Source organism: Aotus nancymaae, unplaced genomic scaffold, assembly GCF_030222135.1.
Source record: "Aotus nancymaae isolate 86718 unplaced genomic scaffold, 86718_ANA_hifiasm-v0.15.2.pri h1tg000029l, whole genome shotgun sequence".
Taxonomy (NCBI): domain Eukaryota; kingdom Metazoa; phylum Chordata; class Mammalia; order Primates; family Aotidae; genus Aotus; species Aotus nancymaae.
In genome coordinates, this window is record NW_026988442.1 from 63,261,984 (window position 1) to 63,280,946 (window position 18,963).

General features: G+C 34.4%; 1 protein-coding gene across 2 annotated transcripts in view; it reads right to left on the bottom strand.

The window, feature by feature from the left end:
- EPC2 (enhancer of polycomb homolog 2) overlaps positions 1-18,963 on the bottom strand; it is a 130,178-nt gene that overhangs the window by 40,962 nt on the left and 70,253 nt on the right. For both annotated transcript variants that reach the window (XM_012457093.3, XM_064382790.1), the window contains exon 3: positions 3,383-3,528. In XM_012457093.3, the coding sequence (XP_012312516.1) occupies positions 3,383-3,528 (146 nt within the window). The remainder of the gene's footprint in view (positions 1-3,382; positions 3,529-18,963) is intronic.

Sequence of the window (18,963 nt, forward strand, 5' to 3'; positions counted from 1 at the left end):
CTCAATAGTTTAAGAAGAAGGTAAGGGTTTATAAATTAAAACATTGAGGGTTTTTGAAAAAAAAATTAAGAAAATGTTTCTTAGAAAGTGTTCTATTATTTATTTTAGAGAAAATTCTATGAAAGAGAATGCCATTTAAGATGGCTTGTGATTTTAAAAAATTAACTTTAATCTCAATATTTAGAAAACTAGCAAGAATAAAACATTTCAAAGAACACTGTATACCCCTTTAGACCAAGACTCGTGTATTGTTAGCTTTTATATTCATTTGCTTTAACATTTGTGTGCATTCGAGCTCTAAGTGTGTGTGTGCACACGTGTACAAATTTTTTTCTGCTCCATTTGAGGGTGGTAAGTTACACATGTCATGGCTCTTTACTCCTAAATACTTAAGTGTATACTTCTTAAGAATAGGGATATTTCCTTTCATAATCATAGTATTCAATTTTAGTAAATTTAACATTGAAAGTATTATGTAATCTACTATTTATATCCCAATATTGTCAACTAACTCAAAAATAATCTTCATAGCATCCCCCCACTCCCCTCCAGTACAAGATTCAGTCTCAGGTTAGGTATTGCAATTAGTTGTCATGTTGGAAAGAAGACATTAAATCAAATAATTTGATAACTAATTCAGTTCAGGGGTTTGTCAAATCTCTTTCCTTCACTGGGAACTAATTCAATTCAGGGTTTTGATAAAACCTGATAAACCCTGAACTGAGTTAATTATCAGTGAAGGAAAGGGATTTAAAAAAAAGTGGATGAAACTGAGTTCTGGGAGTTACTGAAGAGATAAGGATTACAAGATTATCTAGGGTAAGACAGTAAGTTCAGTTTTTAAAAGGATACACTTGAGAGGACTGTGGGCCATCTAGGTGAAGATATCAATAGGCAAAATCAAAAGGGGCAGAAAAAATCCTGGAGCTTGAGAAAGAGGTCAAGGCCAAAGGTAATACATTATTACATCCACAAAAATGCTTATTGAGCTATTACACAAAAATATGTAGGATAAGAACAGAATTTCAAGAAACTCTGATGTTTACAGGAGTTGAATGAAAAGGATCAAGCAAAAGAAAGAATGGTCATGAGAAACAATAAAATCAGAGGGAATAAACTGTATTTTTATTTTTATTTTTAAAGGTGAAGACAGTTCCAAGATATAAGGAGACAGACTGGGACTGAAAATAACAGCATTTGGCAACAGGAGTTTTCAATCATGACTTCACCGAAATAGTCTCCCAGAATAACAGAGGCAGGTTTGCCTAAGTCTTTGATCTTTTTCTGTCAACCTAATAAGAAGTTTAACTACAAACTTGAGTCCTTGTCGTGAGACCTAGTACTATGCCAGCCCCCATAAAGGAAAAGTAAAGAGATCCATGCATTAACAAATCAAGCAATGGAATGAAGACAGCCCTTTGTTATCTTCAATCCTTGATTCTAATACAGGACCATTATTTTGTTCCAATGACAAAACCTCCACTTTTACCTCCACTGCTGAAAGCAGATGCCCTGTGCCTAGCTAGTTGTTTCATGGCCTAGAAGCTTGTCCCTGAGCAAAGAGACCTAAAATAGGATGGGGCTGATTGTATGTGCACAGTTAACTGTACTGCTTACATGCTTTTTTATCCTGTCTCCACTTGGATAATATGCTGAATAAGGGCAGAATTTTTGTCATCTGTCTTATTCAGTGCTATCCCCTGCCTTGTTCACCTGCACACTAAATAAATCTTACTTACTAACTGAAAGAAAGCAAATTACAGAACAGAGCTGAAGGCTTCTGATGATATAATCTCAGCCACCATGAGCAGTTTCTGAGCAATCACAGAAAATCATAAAAATACCAAAAGGCAGATCCAGCCTAGGATTGCTAGGAAATTTTACATCTAAAGAAAAATTGAAACTCTATTTGATGTCTGTGACTAAAATCCCAGGAAAACTGTAAGCCACTAATTATAATGAACATCAATTTGATACTTTTTTAGAACTCTCAACAAAAAACCAAGTAAGACAAGCTCTCAAAAACCAGTAAAGTGAATTTCACAAAATTCAATTTTAAAAATGTACTTCTTTGAATAGTACAGTGGAGACTACTTTCCATCAAAATGGGGGGAGGGGGAAGATTGATAGAAAGGTTAAATATGCAGTAAAGTCACTTTTCAAAAGAAAATGCTGTGAAGAGCTCATAATGCTTTAGAGATTTGTAGGATAAAATAAAAGTTGTAGGATAAAATAAAATAATAAATTTGTATGGGTAAACTAGTGAAAAGTTTTAACAATCTTCTGTAAAAAGTTTATTTGCAACTCTATTGTATCTCTAACTTCTTAGTATATTAATAACAATTAGCACATTAATATACCACACAGGTACACCAAGAATTATTTTTTTAAATAGTTTATTTTAAAAATCTAATTACAGTATCAACACATGCTTATTATAGTAAGTTTGGAAAACATAGAAAAATAGAATAAAGAACATAAAAATCACCAATAATTCCAGGACCCAAATATAACCATTATTAGCATTTTGCTGTAAACTTCCTCATTCTTTTGTTTTCTATGCACATGTATAAACATAAACGCTTTAAACTAACCTCAGAGTTTTCCACATAAAGAGTTCTGTATCCTGTTTTGAAATCTGATATTATATAATGTACAATTTCCTATGGCACTAGATATCCTACAAAATCATGATTTTTTAATGGCTGTGTTACAGTCCACCAGAGACATCTTATTTATTCTGAACATTCTTACTCAAACATCACTGACATTTTTTCTAATTATTTTTCTTGTGAACAATCTCGAGAGATGAGATTATTAAATCAAAGTGTATAAACATTTTTAGGCTCCTGACTTACACTGCTTAACTGCTTCCAGAAAGACAGGACCATTTTAAATTAACTGTGCCATATATGAAATAGCTCACTAAAGAATATTCTTTTGTAAATAATTTTTCCCTCACTGAAAAATTAAAATAATACATAAGTAATTAAAATTAAAATCCATTTAAAATGATGAGTACCTTAATATCTGAGCAAGATCTGACATAAGCTGACCGCCTTAGAGACTCAAGCAAGCAAATTTAGTTATGGAAGCACCAATAATAGTCATATGGAAAGGATCAAGAAAATACTGTAACACTGTAACTAGTATCATTTTTATCCAAACAGGAAAATAGAATAGTACTCTTCATATTCATATTCAAAGAAATTGTGCTTAAGTATTCCATTCAAGGAATATTGTAAATAGAAATTCTGGGATGCCAGGGAAAGAAATCCAAGAGATAGTAAAATGCAACACATTCAGGTCTTAAGAAAATGCAAAATAAACGTGCAAATTGGGTTAACTAGAAGATAAGAGACATCTTTACATGGTACAGTACCTGATTAGAACTGGCTTTTTCAAGTCTGTCAATCATAATTTCAAATTGCAAAGGCTTAATTTCCATCTTTCTGTTAAGTCTATTTAATAAAGTCTCATCTTCTGAATCCATATCATAATCTGGTTGTTCGTTGTCTAGATTAAAAGCTAGAAAAGAAAGAAAAATTCTTCAAACTCAGGAGAAATTATGAAATTATACAGTGTTCATCATATTTGACTAGAGACTACTTCTAAATTAGAGTACACTGACCAAAGGGGAGCTCAGGAGCAGATATCTAAAAATTAATTTCAGAGACTAACTGCACAGCAGAAGAAAAAACAAAATTTTGCTTTATGTAGGATTTAAGGTTTGAACAGTAAAAACATTAAGAAATACCTTATTTTGAAAATAATGTATAACAAAATATAAAATAGCAACTATGTTGACATGGGAGTTGTGGTAGCATAATGAGAAACTATGCCAAATTAAGAATCGAGAAAAAAACTCAAGAACAAAGAGTATAATGAATATAGTGTTTCAAATTACTGAGGATAAAACATATATCTAATGGAAAAAAAGGTGTTGGCATAACAGACTAGTTATCTTAAAAAAAATTAAGCTGAATTCCTACCCTACTTCTCATACCAGTAAGTGACATATCCAACAAAATTTTATGGTAAAAAGTAAAACACATAAAAATACTAGAAGAAAATACAGGGAGGAAATGTAGCATGGGCAGCAACTCAGAATAAGTGTTATGTTTTAATCATAACACTGATTAAAAATAGATTGATCTTACTACAACATTTTTAAATTTCTACTTTAAAAACTTAATTAGAAAAAAAAACTAGTAACTCAACAAATATTGGCAAAGCATGTGAACTGGTATTTTAGTGGAGAATAAATATTAATGACTTTTTTCTTGTTGTTTGTTTGAGGCAAGGTCTCATTCTGTCTGTGGCCCAGGCTGTAGTGCAATGGCATGATCTTGCTCACTGCAACCTCTGTCTCCTGGGCTCAAGCAATAATCCCACCTCAGCCTCCTGAGTAGTTGGGACTACAGGTACATACCACCACACCCAGCTAATTTTGTACTTTTTGTAGGGATGGAGTTTCCCCACGTCGTCCAGGCTTGTCTGGAACTCCTGGGCTCAAGTGATCTGTCTGCCTCGGCCTTCCAAAGTACTGGGATTACAGGCATGAGCCACCACACCCAGCCAAGAATAAATGTCAGTAACTTTTAAACATAAAAAAAGTTTAACTTCAGTGATAGATAAATATACAATAACAAGATAATAGGTTTCACTCATCAAAGATCTAAAACTTGGTAATATGCTATTTTAGAATGAGTAGGGGAAGAAAGCCCTCTCAAACCATGTATGTAGGAAATTATAAACTATTATTTAGTTCCATTAAAAATATATCCTCTTGAACTTCGCAATTCTATTTATAGGATTCATCTTACAAATAAACGTACACAGAAAGATATATACACAAGTCCTTAGTTATGACATTGCAAGAAGTAAAAAATACAAAACAATGTATGTAGGATTAGATAAATGATAGTTACACATACATGGAATATATAGACTGAAGCTCCAAGAAAGACTGACCCATGTAAATTGACACAGAATGAAACTGATCTTCATGAATATTAAATGAAGAAAGGTAAGGAGTGGAGTAATATATGTGTTTTAAAAAGAGGATGGATATACATGCATGTGTTTGTAAATGCACAGGATATTTTTGAAAGAATACTTAAAACTAGTCATCTCTATTTCTGGATAAGGAGGGGTTCAAGGATGGTGAAGGAATTCTCTTTGTTCCCAGTTTTACTGTTTGACATTTTAAGCATGTACAAACCTAAGTTATTAAACTATAAAGGGGAAAAAAACTAAAGTGCCACAAATTATGTGTTGAAATTACAAGATAAGATTTACAGCAAGGCAATAAAAGAGATCTCAATAACCAATAGGTTGATTATATAGAGGCTGTCTGTGCAGTGATGTGTAAATGAATATCCTACATTCACACCACATGAAATGTCCTGGCATTCTAAGATTCAGCATGACATTCTTAAAGGTACTAACAAAGAGACAGAAACAGATGTATATAATTATATAATTTTAGTAAAATCAGCCTCCTATTACAGAGAGTACAAATGAAGTTAAAATATCTAAAGGCATTTGCTTTATAATCAGTAAATGACTACATCTCAAAAATCTAGACTTCAGTTCATTGCTTAAGAAATTTTTACCACTGTATAACAATAATAAAAACAAAATAAATGTTAGCGAACACTTATAAACTCATGTAGCACTTACTATGGGCCAGGTAGTACTCAAAGTGGCTTTAAACATACTAAATTAACTGTCACAACCACCCTATGTAATAGGCAGTATTTTATCTCTCAATGAGTCTCACATTCTAAAATTTATAAATGTTACTGTATGTATGTGATAATCTAAAGTTAATTCAGAGGAGTTATAGCTATTGGTGAACTAATGACACATATTATTTTCTAAGTATGATTCATTTAAAATATTCTTGAGAATAAAATGCATTGTCCCCTTATCTTTTATGTAAAACTTTGTCTTTGTTACATAATTCAAAAGCATGCCTTTAAAAAGTCAATCTAATCTGCATCAAAGTCAATGACAGATGAAACAGAGCTCATAAACTACACAGATTACTAAAAATTACTCTTCCTTTCACAAAGGGATGTTGTATTTGTAAATGCACATGACAGTCCAATGATGTGCCTTAATCCACATACTAACAACAAATAGTCAATAAAATAAGGTAGTTGATACAGCTAGAAGACATTTTAGAGAAAGATTTAGGAAAGTGTAGAGCAGAGTTAACACAATATACCAAATCTGTAAGTTAAACAGAAGTTTTCAAAAGTTCAAGGGCAAGGCTGTATGTACAAATTTTGCATGACCATCTTTTATACACCTACCTAATCTTACTCACCTCTTGTTCCTCCACCTCCTATCTGCTCTATCTTCTTATTCTATTCTTACAAAAGCCAGCACCCCAGCTTGTGAGGCAGGGGAAGGAACAAGAAAAGCTGGGAAATAGTTTAGAAAAATTAATAGTGAGAATTGATAGGAGATCTGACAATGTGTTAAATCAGAACCAGGGCAAAGACTTGTACTAGCACGCTAAGTATTCTATACTACCATTTCTCTTTCACTCAAAACTCATACAAGAATCATAGATTTTGGGAATTTTGTTGCTTTTAAACCAGGTACAGGTGTTTGCCTGTACCTCTCTTTACCTTGTTATAGTATCTCTTCTACCAGATAGAAAGATAAATTCTTTAAAAGCAGTGATTACTTTAGTCATACTTGTATACTCCTTATACGGCACTTAGAGGGGAAAAAAAAAGAGGAGGTACTAAAAGTTACTTAATAAAAATAGCATTTCTATAATATATAAATACAAGAAGAAATTATTTTAAACTACAAGCAGAATATTTTCTATAAGTTGATACCTCACTTTTTGAAAACCAGATAGCTTTCTCCTGCTAAAAAAAAAACTGAATAAAGCTGAAATTTTTTGTCCACTCTTACAAATAGTAGGTTAGTTTTCATAGGTCAGTCTACCAAACAAAACAGATAAAACTTTAATAACTCCTCCCTCAACATAAAGAAGGTGCGGGGGCAGACAGGACAGTTGAAAACTTCTTGATGTAGTAGAGCAATAGAATTAAGATACTGACAAAGCTAAGGGCATGTGCCTGTGTGTGCATGAAAGACTTCCTGTAGTGAAATTAACCAAACAGTTAAGTCAAATAAAGAAAGAAAATAAAAATAAGGGAATTTAAGAGGGTTCATGACCACTATTAGAATAAGAAAGGAACTAGGGAGGAAAGTAGATCAGAAGTTCCTTACAGTAGCCATCAGGTAGCTACCACTGCTCAGGAAAATTTGGTTGCTCTCTGGCAGAAAGAGCAACAGCTTCTGCGTAGGTAAGGAAGTGGGTATAACCTGCTGTTTGAATATATAAAGCATTCACACACTGACTGGTTATAGCTTACAAAATATAGATAGTCTAAAATTAGTTGGAAAAGCAAATATTATTTCTAATTAAAAGTATTAAAAGTACCTTTCAAAGTCCCTTAATACTTGGCCATATTCATATGTAAGTGTCTAATAAGCACAGCTATTTAATGGAATGAAAATACAGAGAACCCAAGAAAAGAAATGGTACAAGAAAATCATCCAGGGCCAAAAAACGGCAAGATGTTTTCAGATTAAAGAGGGCTTACCAAGCATGATATAAAATGAGTAGCATGCAATTCAGTGTGACACATAATGATGGGCCAGTTACTGCCTGTTACTTCATAATACTCTTTGAATATGAATATGATTGCTACATATTATACCTGTTACATATTACATATTTAGGGGAAACATTTCTTCTCTGTATTTCCATTCAAATCTCCAGGAGGGAAAAGTTTAGAAAGCATACTTTCAGCTTCTTTTCACTCATTCATTCTCCCCTCAGCCAAGGAAGGAGTGACAAACTGATTTGTGAACCTGGAGAAGGACCTATCACCCTAACAACTTCTAGGTGCATGTTCTCCAGTGGTTCTTCCTTCCTTCATAGAGGCAGCATTCTAGTCAGCCCTCCACTACCTGGTAAGCACAGGGGCTGACTCTGCTCCTATTAGGGGGAGACCTGCTCTATCAGTGACCAACCAGTGTTAGAGTATGTTTGTCTAATTCAGAGGCTAAATAATAGAATGTCTATTGAGGCCAAATATCTCACCTTCCACACCAGTTTTATTAGTAATAAAGCTGAAATTTTTTTGTCCATGTCTACTTATCAATTAGTTTCAAAGTAGAAAAGGGAAAGAAATGTTATTTCTGGCTTCCTAAAGCCCCCAAATTATAGACTAAACTAATTTATTTTTATAAATGGCTACAGGTAACTCTGATTCCAAAACATTCTATTTTCTATACTCAGTCTCCATCATTCTGCCTTTTGATAATAAATACTCAACATCCAGAGTTCATGTCACTTACCCTCTTTTCTCTGGTTATTTACACAACTAGGATGCAATTGCACATATAGCATAAGTACCCTCTAACACACTGAATGTAAGCCAATCAAAAGTACTTTAAATTCAAGGCTTTATAACAACAAAACCACACTAAAATTTTGGTTCTGCCTTAATTTTGTGAATTTAGAATTCTTTATGTAAACCCATCTCTGTATTTATAGATGTTAATCACTGTGTGTGCCTGTCTCTAGACTCTCCCTCAGCCATGTTTGAGACCATATGACACTCGAATACACAGGATATCTGTGGGAATCACAGATGAGCAATTGGCTCTCAAACAGCCAGGGTTTAAAGCATACCTGGGCCAAATTTCCTCTAACAGAAACGTGAGCACAGAGATGGCTCCTGGTTAAATAAAGCAAAATGAACACATACTTACCTCAAAATCCCATTTTAAAAAAAGCAAAGAACTTTTTTTTTTCAAATGGCATAAATCTTTAGAGGTAGTAGAAACAAAGTGAGAATCATCAATCAACTTTTCAGAGTTATAAATGGCATGTATTAGCAGACAAGAGAATGTGAAAATATAAAATGGCTGCGGGGACAGACAATAGGAACCAGGAACCACTCCCAACCACTGCCCCCACCCCATCTAAAGACTTAGATCAGGCTTCTCCAACCCATGGCCCACAGGCCGCAGGCAGCCCAGGATGGCTTTGAACATGGCCCAACACAGATTCATAAACTTTCTTAAAACATTATGAGATTTTTTTTTTTGCACTTTTTCTTTTTTTAAGCTCGTCAGCTATCATTACTGTTAGTGTATTTTATGTGTAACCTAAGACAATTCTTCTTCTTCCAATGTGGCCCAGGGAAGCCAAACGATTGGATATCCCTGAGAGAGTTGAAATCAACAGTTAGTCTTTCCCTCATTTAGTGCGGCTAGGCTTTTCCTTCCAAATTGTATCAGACTGAAGGTTTGATCTACAAAGGTTGCATCAGAAAGCCTGTGACTCTGAAGCACTAGGCACACTGAGGGCAGGTATAAGGCTCCATGCCAAAGGAGAAAGAGATTAAGTGGAACTCTATAAATGAAACCATGGATGGAATCTCCCACTACTGCCATCCCACTGCTCCATCTCCAGCACCCACTCAGCCATAAACACAAAAATATCGTCAGTCACCCAGGAATAAGACTGTGTGGGGAGGCAGGGATAGAGGTAACAACTAGAGCTCTTTGAATATACTTAATTTTACAGATAGGACTTTTAGTACCATGTAAATATTTTACATAACTACAAAACAAAATAAAGTGTTAAAAAAAATCCATAAAATTAAAAAGTAAATGGAACAAGTAAACCCAATTGTCACTTGGGTTCCACTGCAAGTGTCTTTAAGATACAGTAAAGTGACTGTACATTTCTGGTGGGAATACCCTAAGAAATAAAAGCAAAAATCAAGGGTTCCACTGCAAGTTTCTTTAAGATACAGTAAAGTGACTGTACATTTCTGGTGGGAATACCCTAAGAAATAAAAGCAAAAAATCAATCAATCAACAAGCAAAAAAACCTAAAATTCGTTTTCCTTCTTTCTTGAGACAGGGTCTTGCTCTGCTGCCAAGGCTGGATCTCGGCTGCAGCCTTGATCTGGGCGCAAGTCATTATCCCACTTCAGCTTCCTAAGTAGCAGGGACTACAGATGCATGCCACGAGGAGCAGCTAACTTTCTTTTTTTCTTTTCTTTTTTTTGGGGGGGTAGAGATGGGGTTTCACCATGTTGCCCACGCTGCTTTTGAACTCCTAGGCTGAAGTGATCTGCCTGCCTTGGCCTCCCAAAGTGCTGAAACTACAGGCATAAGTCATCGTGCACAACTCTGAAATTGTTTTAAGTAAAACTATATTATTAGTGAAAAAGTTGGCATTATTATTCTGAGACTACTGTGACAAAACATGGAGATTATGCAGATGTCCTTGAGAACTGATATGTAGAAAAAAGTAAGTGTGGAAGGCTAAAACCTTTAGCCTTGAATTAGAGGAAGAAGTATTAATATAAATTCATGATGTATTTTATCTTAACAATTTTTTAGATGCATATCTCATAGGTCAGATCCACTAATCATTCTTAGAGACATGGCCAACCCAGTAGTAATGAATATCCCTAGGACCCAACTTACAGTCTCCAAATACAATTTGCCACTAAAAGGAACAAGAACACCCTGTGGAAATGACTGATTTCAAATCTGGGCCAGGAAAACATGTAAAGTAACCCTACCACATTTTAGCTTTCTTGCTTTCTGGTATAATACTATCATGTCAAAAAAACCTCAAGAATGAAACTGAATAGGTTCCTACTGGCCAAAAACGGGTGAATATGAGTATCAATAAGGAAAATAAATTCAATGGATTGAAATATAATACAAATGTATAAATCAATAATCCATAACAATTTTAAAACAAAATAAACATCCTCACAATCATTTCTGGAGAGTAACAGGAAATCAACCTCCATCAGGAATTATATAATTTTTCATTGTTTCTCTTTTTTTGTGATGTCAGCAACCATTAATGACAATTATCTTGATGTACTAATTCATTAGGGGTTGTAAAACAGTGATTTTTATTTATTTTTTAATTTTTCTTTTTATTTGACATGCAGGTCAAGATCTTTTTTTTTAATCATTTCAACTTGACTTACATTAGCTGGAATACTCCTATAAAGAGAAACTTCCTCATTCTCAATTATTCAGAAATCCTGAAATACCGTTCACAGAAAAGAAAGGATAATTACTTGATTCCTGATTAAAAGAATCTTAAGAGACTGATTAACCATCTATAACTATGGAAATTTTCTGGATCCCAATTCAAAAGTATCAACTGTTTAAAAAAAAAATAAGATAAATAAGATCACACTTATAAAACAGTCAAGAAATATGTATACTGGTTAAATATTTGATGATATTAAGAAAATGACTTTTTTGTTTAAGGAGTGATATGATATTATTCTAATAGTATTATTACACATTAATAATATTACTATAATACTTTTAGATAATAATATTGTAAGTATGCTTCAAATATTCCCAGATCAAATAATGTTGGGATGGGTATAAAATCATGGAGGTGGAAAAAAAGATATAAGTATAGAGAAACAATATTGGCTAGTACTATATGACGGTTCATTATTATTTCTACTTTTGAATGTTAAAATTTTCCCATAATAAGTTTTTAAAAAGATAAATATGTAGAATATACAGAGTCTCTTTAAAAATTCAGTAAGAAAATGACCCAGAGAAAAATGGACCTGAAGATATGAAGAGGTAGGTAATGTATATAAAAATGTTTAACCTCATTTGTGATTGATAAGAGGCAAATTTAAATCAACAAATACCAATTCATACCCATCAAATTGACGAAAACTGTAAAGTTTGATAGTAACAAGTGTTGATAAAAATATGAAAAAACAAGAACTCTCAAAAACTACGGGTGAAAATATAGATTGATATAATCAGTTTGAAGAACAAACCTGCAGTATCTAAAGTTAAACATGTACTTTTTATAAGACCCAGCAATGTTACCTCTAGGCCCACATCCTACCCTAGAAAAACTATCATAGATATGGACAAGATGACATACAGAAGGCCATTCATTACATCATATTCATATAAGCAAAAAAAAAAAAAATGTCCACCAATAGGAACAGAAAAACTGAGATATATTTACACAAAATATTTATGAAATGAAAACTATGTTTACATAAAAATATGCACACAAATGTACATAGCAACCTTATTCATAATGGCCCCAAATTAGAAACAATTCAAATGTCTTTCAATGGCAAAAAATTAAACTGATGAAATTATACTCAGCAATAAATAACATCAAATTACTGACACATGCAACAACTTGGATAATCTTAATGGAATTAGGCTAAAAAAAAATCAATTCCAAAAGGTCACATACCTACTGTAGATTTCACTTATATAACATTCCTTGAAATGACAAAATAATAGAGATGGATAACAGATTAGACGCTGTAAAACAAGGCCAATAAATGCACCTAGCTCATAGAATTCTTGCAGAAACTAAATAAAATAATTTGTGCATATCATACTGCCCCCTACAGAGTATGTGTTTAATAAAGGCAAGCAATTATTATTACTAAACTACACTACTACACCCTATTAGTAGATCAAGACTATCCTCTAATTTAGCAGAAGTAAAGTCAAGTACTATACACGTTTATAGGTAATTTTTAATATCAATGCTCTTAATAACTGGTATACACAGAAATCACGGTTTTTAGTTTAAGTAATTTAAAGCCTCAACTATGAATAACTGGAAACCATAATAGTGTATTGCAAAAAAAGTACTTCTTTCTGCCTCTCTGAAGATTAACACTTTCTACGAAAGAGCTGCTACATCTAATTCTCTGGCTTTTTTTTTTTATTATTGCATTTTATGTTTTAGGGTACATATGGGCTTATTTTTTTTAAAGATTAATTTATATCCAATGTGCTTTTGATTTATAAAACTTAAAGTCACTAGGGCTTCGATGGGGAAACATTTCAAATTAAATCATAGTAAAAAAAAAAAAAAGAAGGGGGGATAACAATGTATCCAATCATGGTTACATGTAGGAACAATTTTTTCTATTATTCTGTGAGTCCATATGTATAAAATTCTAATTTAAAGCAAAATAGAAGTAATAAACAACCAGGGATAGGGACTTGTTAACACAAGTGATGTCACAAATGATTTATTTTCCTATATGTTTTCCATTTTTGTGGAAAAGTAAAGAGATTCCAAGCCACTTTCCAGTGGATTCTAATTATTTCTTTGGTTAAAATAGTCTAGACCAAGAAATGGCAAACTATGGCCTGTGAGACAAGTCTGGCCTGCAGCTTGTTTTTAGTAAGGCTGTGAAAATGTAAAACAAACAAATAAACCATTTTTTATATTTTTAATGGATAATTTTTAAAGTAATAATAAAAAGGGTCAGGCACAGTGGCTCAGGCCTATAATCCCAGGAATTTGGGAGGTTGTGGTGGAAGATCACTAGAGCCCAGGAATTCAAGACCAGCCTAGGCAACATGGTGAAACTCCATCTCTACAAAAAATACAAAAAAACAAAACAAAACAAAAAAAACAGCTGGGGGCAGTGGTGGGAGAATTGCTGGAGGCCAGGAACTCCAGGCTGAGCCATGATGGTGCCACTGTACTCCCACCTGGGTGACAGAGTAAGACCCTGTATCCAAAAAAAAAAAAAAAAAAGAGCGAGAAAGAGAAAGGCATTAATAAAAAGGAAGGCTGGGCGCGGTGGCTCACGCCTGTAATCCCAGCACTTTGGGAGGCCGAGGCGGGTGGATCACAAGGTCAAGAGATCGAGACCATCCTGGTCAACATGGTGAAACCCCGTCTCTACTAAAAATACAAAAAATTAGCTGGGCATGGTGGCGCGTGCCTGTAATCCCAGCTACTCGGGAGGCTGAGGCAGGAGAATTGCCTGAACCCAGGAGGCGGAGGTTGCGGTGAGCAGAGATTGCGCCATTGCACTCCAGCCTGGGTAACAAGAGCGAAACTCCGTCTCAAAAAAATAAATAAATAAATAAAAAGAAAGAAGAAAAAAGAGAATATGTGATAGAGATCGATTGTGGCCTCCCAGAACCCAAAATATTTACTTAATAGTACTTTATACAAAAAAGGTTTGCTAATCCCTAGTTTAGGTTAGTAAGGAAAAATAAAGCATTTCTGAAAAACTGGGAATGTGAAAGATAAGCAAAGGCTGCTAAGGAAGTACAATTTTAAAAATTTCACTCTTTGTGGTATGGTTTCTTCTCTAGGCCCTCTCTCCAGCTTCATCAGCCATTTACAGAGAAAACAATCTTATGTGATATTATCAAGAGCCACTGTTTGAAATACTCTTAGGGATGGGAGCTAACAGCAAGAAATCTATCATTCTTTAAAAAATAAAATCATCCTTAAGGATTGTCTAGCTCCTAAAAAGTTCAAGTCTGAATTTGGCCAGTAATTTATTTCTGGATCTCTGAAGTTAGCATCTTGTTTTTTATTAACCGAAAAAAAACCAAAAGTTTTTCCACTTATATTTAGAATTGACCACTATAATCTGATTTACATTAAGATGAAAAATACAGATATGTCTGCATAAAATGATAGGTATTCCTAAGAAAAATCCTTTATACACAAAACTGTATACAAAAATACAGGCTTAAAAAACTTATCATTTTGTTATCAGAGTCTAAACGATAGTTTAGACTAAATGTTAGTCTAAACAAACTATAAATGTTATTTTAGATGACCACATAAGCCACTCAGAGTGGTTGGCTACTACCTCAAGGGATATTAAAAATAGATAAAAATGGCCAGGCACGGTGGCTCATGCCTGTAATTCCATCACTTTGGGAAGCTGAGGCAGGTGGATCACCTGAAACCAGGCGTTCAAGACCAGCCTGGCTAACATGGTGAAATCCCATCTCTACTAAAAATACAAAAATTAGCCAGACGTGGTAGCATGCACCTATAGTCCCAGCTACTTAGGAGGCTGAGGCAGGAGAATCACTTGAACTCGGGAGGTAGAGGTTGCAGTGAGCAGAGATTGTGCCACTGCATTCCGGCCTGGGCAACAGAGCAAGAGTACGTCTCAAAAAAAGACAGACAAAAATAACAGAATGGAATCACTGACTTGTGGGTAATGAGACAAGCAGACTGCAATAAAGCATTGTTTGAGGGCTTCCAGAGAAAATGCAACCAGTCATTAGCTAAGAGCTGTGTAAGACTGAGGGTGCACCTTTCTGGGAAGGGAACCTTAGGTATAGGCAGTCATTTTTAATTTTCTTAATAGAATTGAAAGAGCTATTTGCCTCTTCCCACTGAAGATTTTAATTTATTTCTCATGATTCTAGCTCCTCTTGGTAAGGAAAAACCATAAAAGAGCCAGGACAACTTCCATGTAGTATTGACATTAATTTTTTTATCAATTGTTAAAAAAGACTGTGCAAATTCTCTATTGTAGCTTTTTGTAAATAAATGAGATACTGTTTATAAATCTTACAAAAATCAGTAAATGAACAATGAAGGAAATGAATATAAAAGTATTTATCAGGCAATCATATATATAATTGTGTGCATCTATATTACTATTCATAGCCAATTTGCCTCTAACATGGTTTTGTTTTTTGGAGGGGTGCGAAGTGTCAAGAAAGGTTATATTTTGTATTGTGGTAAAATAAACACAACATACAACGTCTTCACCATTTGTAACTGTTCAGTTTAGTAGTACTAAGTACATGCACACTGTTGTGCAAGCACTACCATCATCCAACTCCAGAAGCACCTAAGGGTTTAATTACATAATCTCCTACTACAATTTTTTGTTATGCTGCAAAAAAATGAAGATACTCAGTACTGTCTAGAAATAATATCTATCTCCTACATGCACCACAGGAACAGTTTACAGAGTGAATCAAAAAATGTTTATAAAACACACTAAATGACTGGTTTAGTGCTAATTTATTAAAAACAGTAGATGAAAAGACAAATCCATGTCCTGGTAGCCTCACGGTCTCTCATTTTGAGGATGACAATATTGACTTTTACTTTTAAACACACCTGGATAAGAAATGAACTTTGTGTTCATCAAAGTAACACATACACTTTGTTATTATTAGGCCTAGAATATCATTGGCTCATTTGCCAACAAAATGTTACATTGTATCCTTTGAATTATTTGACCATATCCAGTTTAGATTTCTCTGTCCTCTGATTTACAGGAAAAAGCCTGTTTGTATGTCACCCTCTTTTTAGTTATTTATAGTAAAGATGTTAACTTGGGTACATATTTTTGAATTTTAGTTCTTTGCAAGGGCCTTGCATCACTGCTGGATATTGTGTGCTATCGATGAGCACAATTCAATTTCCCTTCCAAAATATGTCTGGCAATGATCTGTCACGTTCTTCCTTTCCTACCAGGTCCCAGGCAGAATGAATTCAGCAAGGAAAGAAAAAAAGAAAGGCAGCCCATTTTGCCACCGCAAAGATAGTGACTAGAAAATACACTGTCAATATTCACAAACACATTCATGCAGCATGTACCTCACACATCAAGAGATTTGAAAAATTCACCATGAAAGAGATGGAAACACCAGATGTGTACACTGACAGGTTCAACAAACTGTCTGGGCTGTGTGTGGTGTCTCACGCCTGCAATCCTAGCACTTTGGGAGGCTGAGGCAGGGAAATCACTTGAGGTCAGAAGTTTGAGACCAGCCTGGCCAACATGATGAAACCCTGTCTCTATTAAAAATACAAAAATTAGCTGGGTGTAGTGGTGGGCACCTATGATTCCAGCTACTCATGAGGCTGAGGCAGGAGAATAGCTTGAACCTGCAACGTGCAAGTTGCAGTGAGCCAAGATTATACCACTGCACTTCAGTCAGGGTGACAGAGTGAGACCCTGTCACACACACACACACACACACACAAAAAAAGCCAACAACAAAGCTATCTGAACTAAAGGAACAGCTATCTGGGTATGTCTGTTCTGAAAACATAATATGAAGGTTTTCCAAAGAAGCTCTATATACTGTTCACGTATCCGCACCTCTGAAAACTTGCAAACGGACAGGATAGCAGTTTACAAATACCAATACCAAGGATAGGGCTTTGAGTTTCTTCATTTTACCCAGTATAGAGTGATGGGCATCTTTCCAAACAAAAACTAGGGTCATGATTGGGGTCTACAATACATCTAGTATAGCAATAAGCTGGTCTGCAGTAAGACTCTAAATTGCACTGTGTTCATCAACACCACACAATATCCAGCAATGGCACAAGTCCCACTATGCACTGTCCCTGAAGCACAAGGGCAAAAGCCAACTCCTGAGGAAGAAGAGATTTTAAACAAAAGTAGTCAAAAATTCAAACAAAATATAATTAAGGATAAATATTTTTGGAGAAGTTCCTCATCCTGACCAGGGAAAGCTTCTTGAAAACACTGCTTCAAGGTCTGGCCAGTGTGAACAAGGTGAACAAGTGGCCAAGCAGATAGCTATGTGCTAGAGAGCAAGAAGTTGGAGTTCAGCCTACAGAAGACTAAGGCCCAGAGAGGTAGACTTTACAAATTCATGTAATAAACTTGTAAAAACAAATGAAAACCCAACTGAGAGTCAACATGATTAAAAAACTGTTTAAAATCATAATTAAGTTATTAGACAAGGTAGGGAAATGCTGGCAAATCCAGCTTGAATACTTCTAGTGATGGAAGGCGACAGATGTACTGTTTGACAGCTGTTTCTTACACTGAGTCAAAATCTGCCAAATACACTTTCTTCTTTCATATTTCTTAATAACTGAATAAAGTGATATGAACAATAGAATAGCAATTCCTGATCTTAAATTAAAAAAAAAAAAACATCCAAATTACTCAATTTTTTTAGAGAACAGTTTTTACATACAGTTGCTTGTCTTCTAGACAGGAATCAAAGAAAATAAAGAGGCCATGGCAGGAAGAATGAAGACAATATTTACTACTATACTTTCAGTATACTTCCTTATGAGCTGATATTTCTCTAAAGAAAATTATTGAGGGCCAGTATAGCAATAAAAAGAAATAAGGCAATGCCCAGAATATGCTTTCTTTTAAATCTATGTATAACTCATCAAGTGGAAAACTAGAAGGAACAATGATATACTGGGAGATCTAGACTCCAATTAGCTTTACCCAAATTAGGTAATAGTTACTCTTCTCTAGTAAACAGGGTGTAAAAATCTTAAAAATTAGTAGTTTCTAAGAGTAGTCACAGACCAGAGCCTAGATATTCAATTAATCCTATAATTCCTTTTCCTCATCTTGGCAGAAAAACACCAGGTATGGAGGAAAATTATATAACTAAATATTACTTATGCAGTACTTACTAAAGCAAAAATCTTAATGTCATAAAATAAACTTTGCACAATTCTCATTTTTAGAGTGTTTTCTCTTATTCCTGGAATCTACTTTGAGTTTCCTTCTTTTCAATTCTCCCTCTCTCTTCCTCCCTCCTGCCTTTTTCTCTTTCTAGTAGACTGAAGCATAACAGAATATGTCACTTTGGCATAAAAATTATTCTGAGCTAAAGACATCTGAAAAACAGTAGGTGCAAGAAGGGCACTCTGATTTCCCCTTTTCTTGAAAGCAGTAGATAAAACTTCCATGTGCAAGATGCCCACTCCATACCAGAAGATACATTTTTATCATCAGAGATGGGGAAGTCAGGCCAAAAGAAAGCAGTACAAACAGAATTTGTTAAAATAACTCTTATCTTCCTTTAGTCTCCCCATACATTTTAGTTACTTTTTGACAACTGTTATTCTTTGTTCAACCTAGTCTATCAGCACTTGGGCCCATCCACTTTTTGGGTCTTCATTTTCCTATAAGGTTTCCATACATATGTAAAAATCTGTATGTTTTTCTTCTGTTAATGTGCCTTATGTCAATTTAATTCTTGGGTACAGGCAGAGATCCTAAGACAACAGAAGTAAAGTTTTGCTAGAATATTACAACTGGGGTCTTATTAAAAAACTAAACTCTTTAA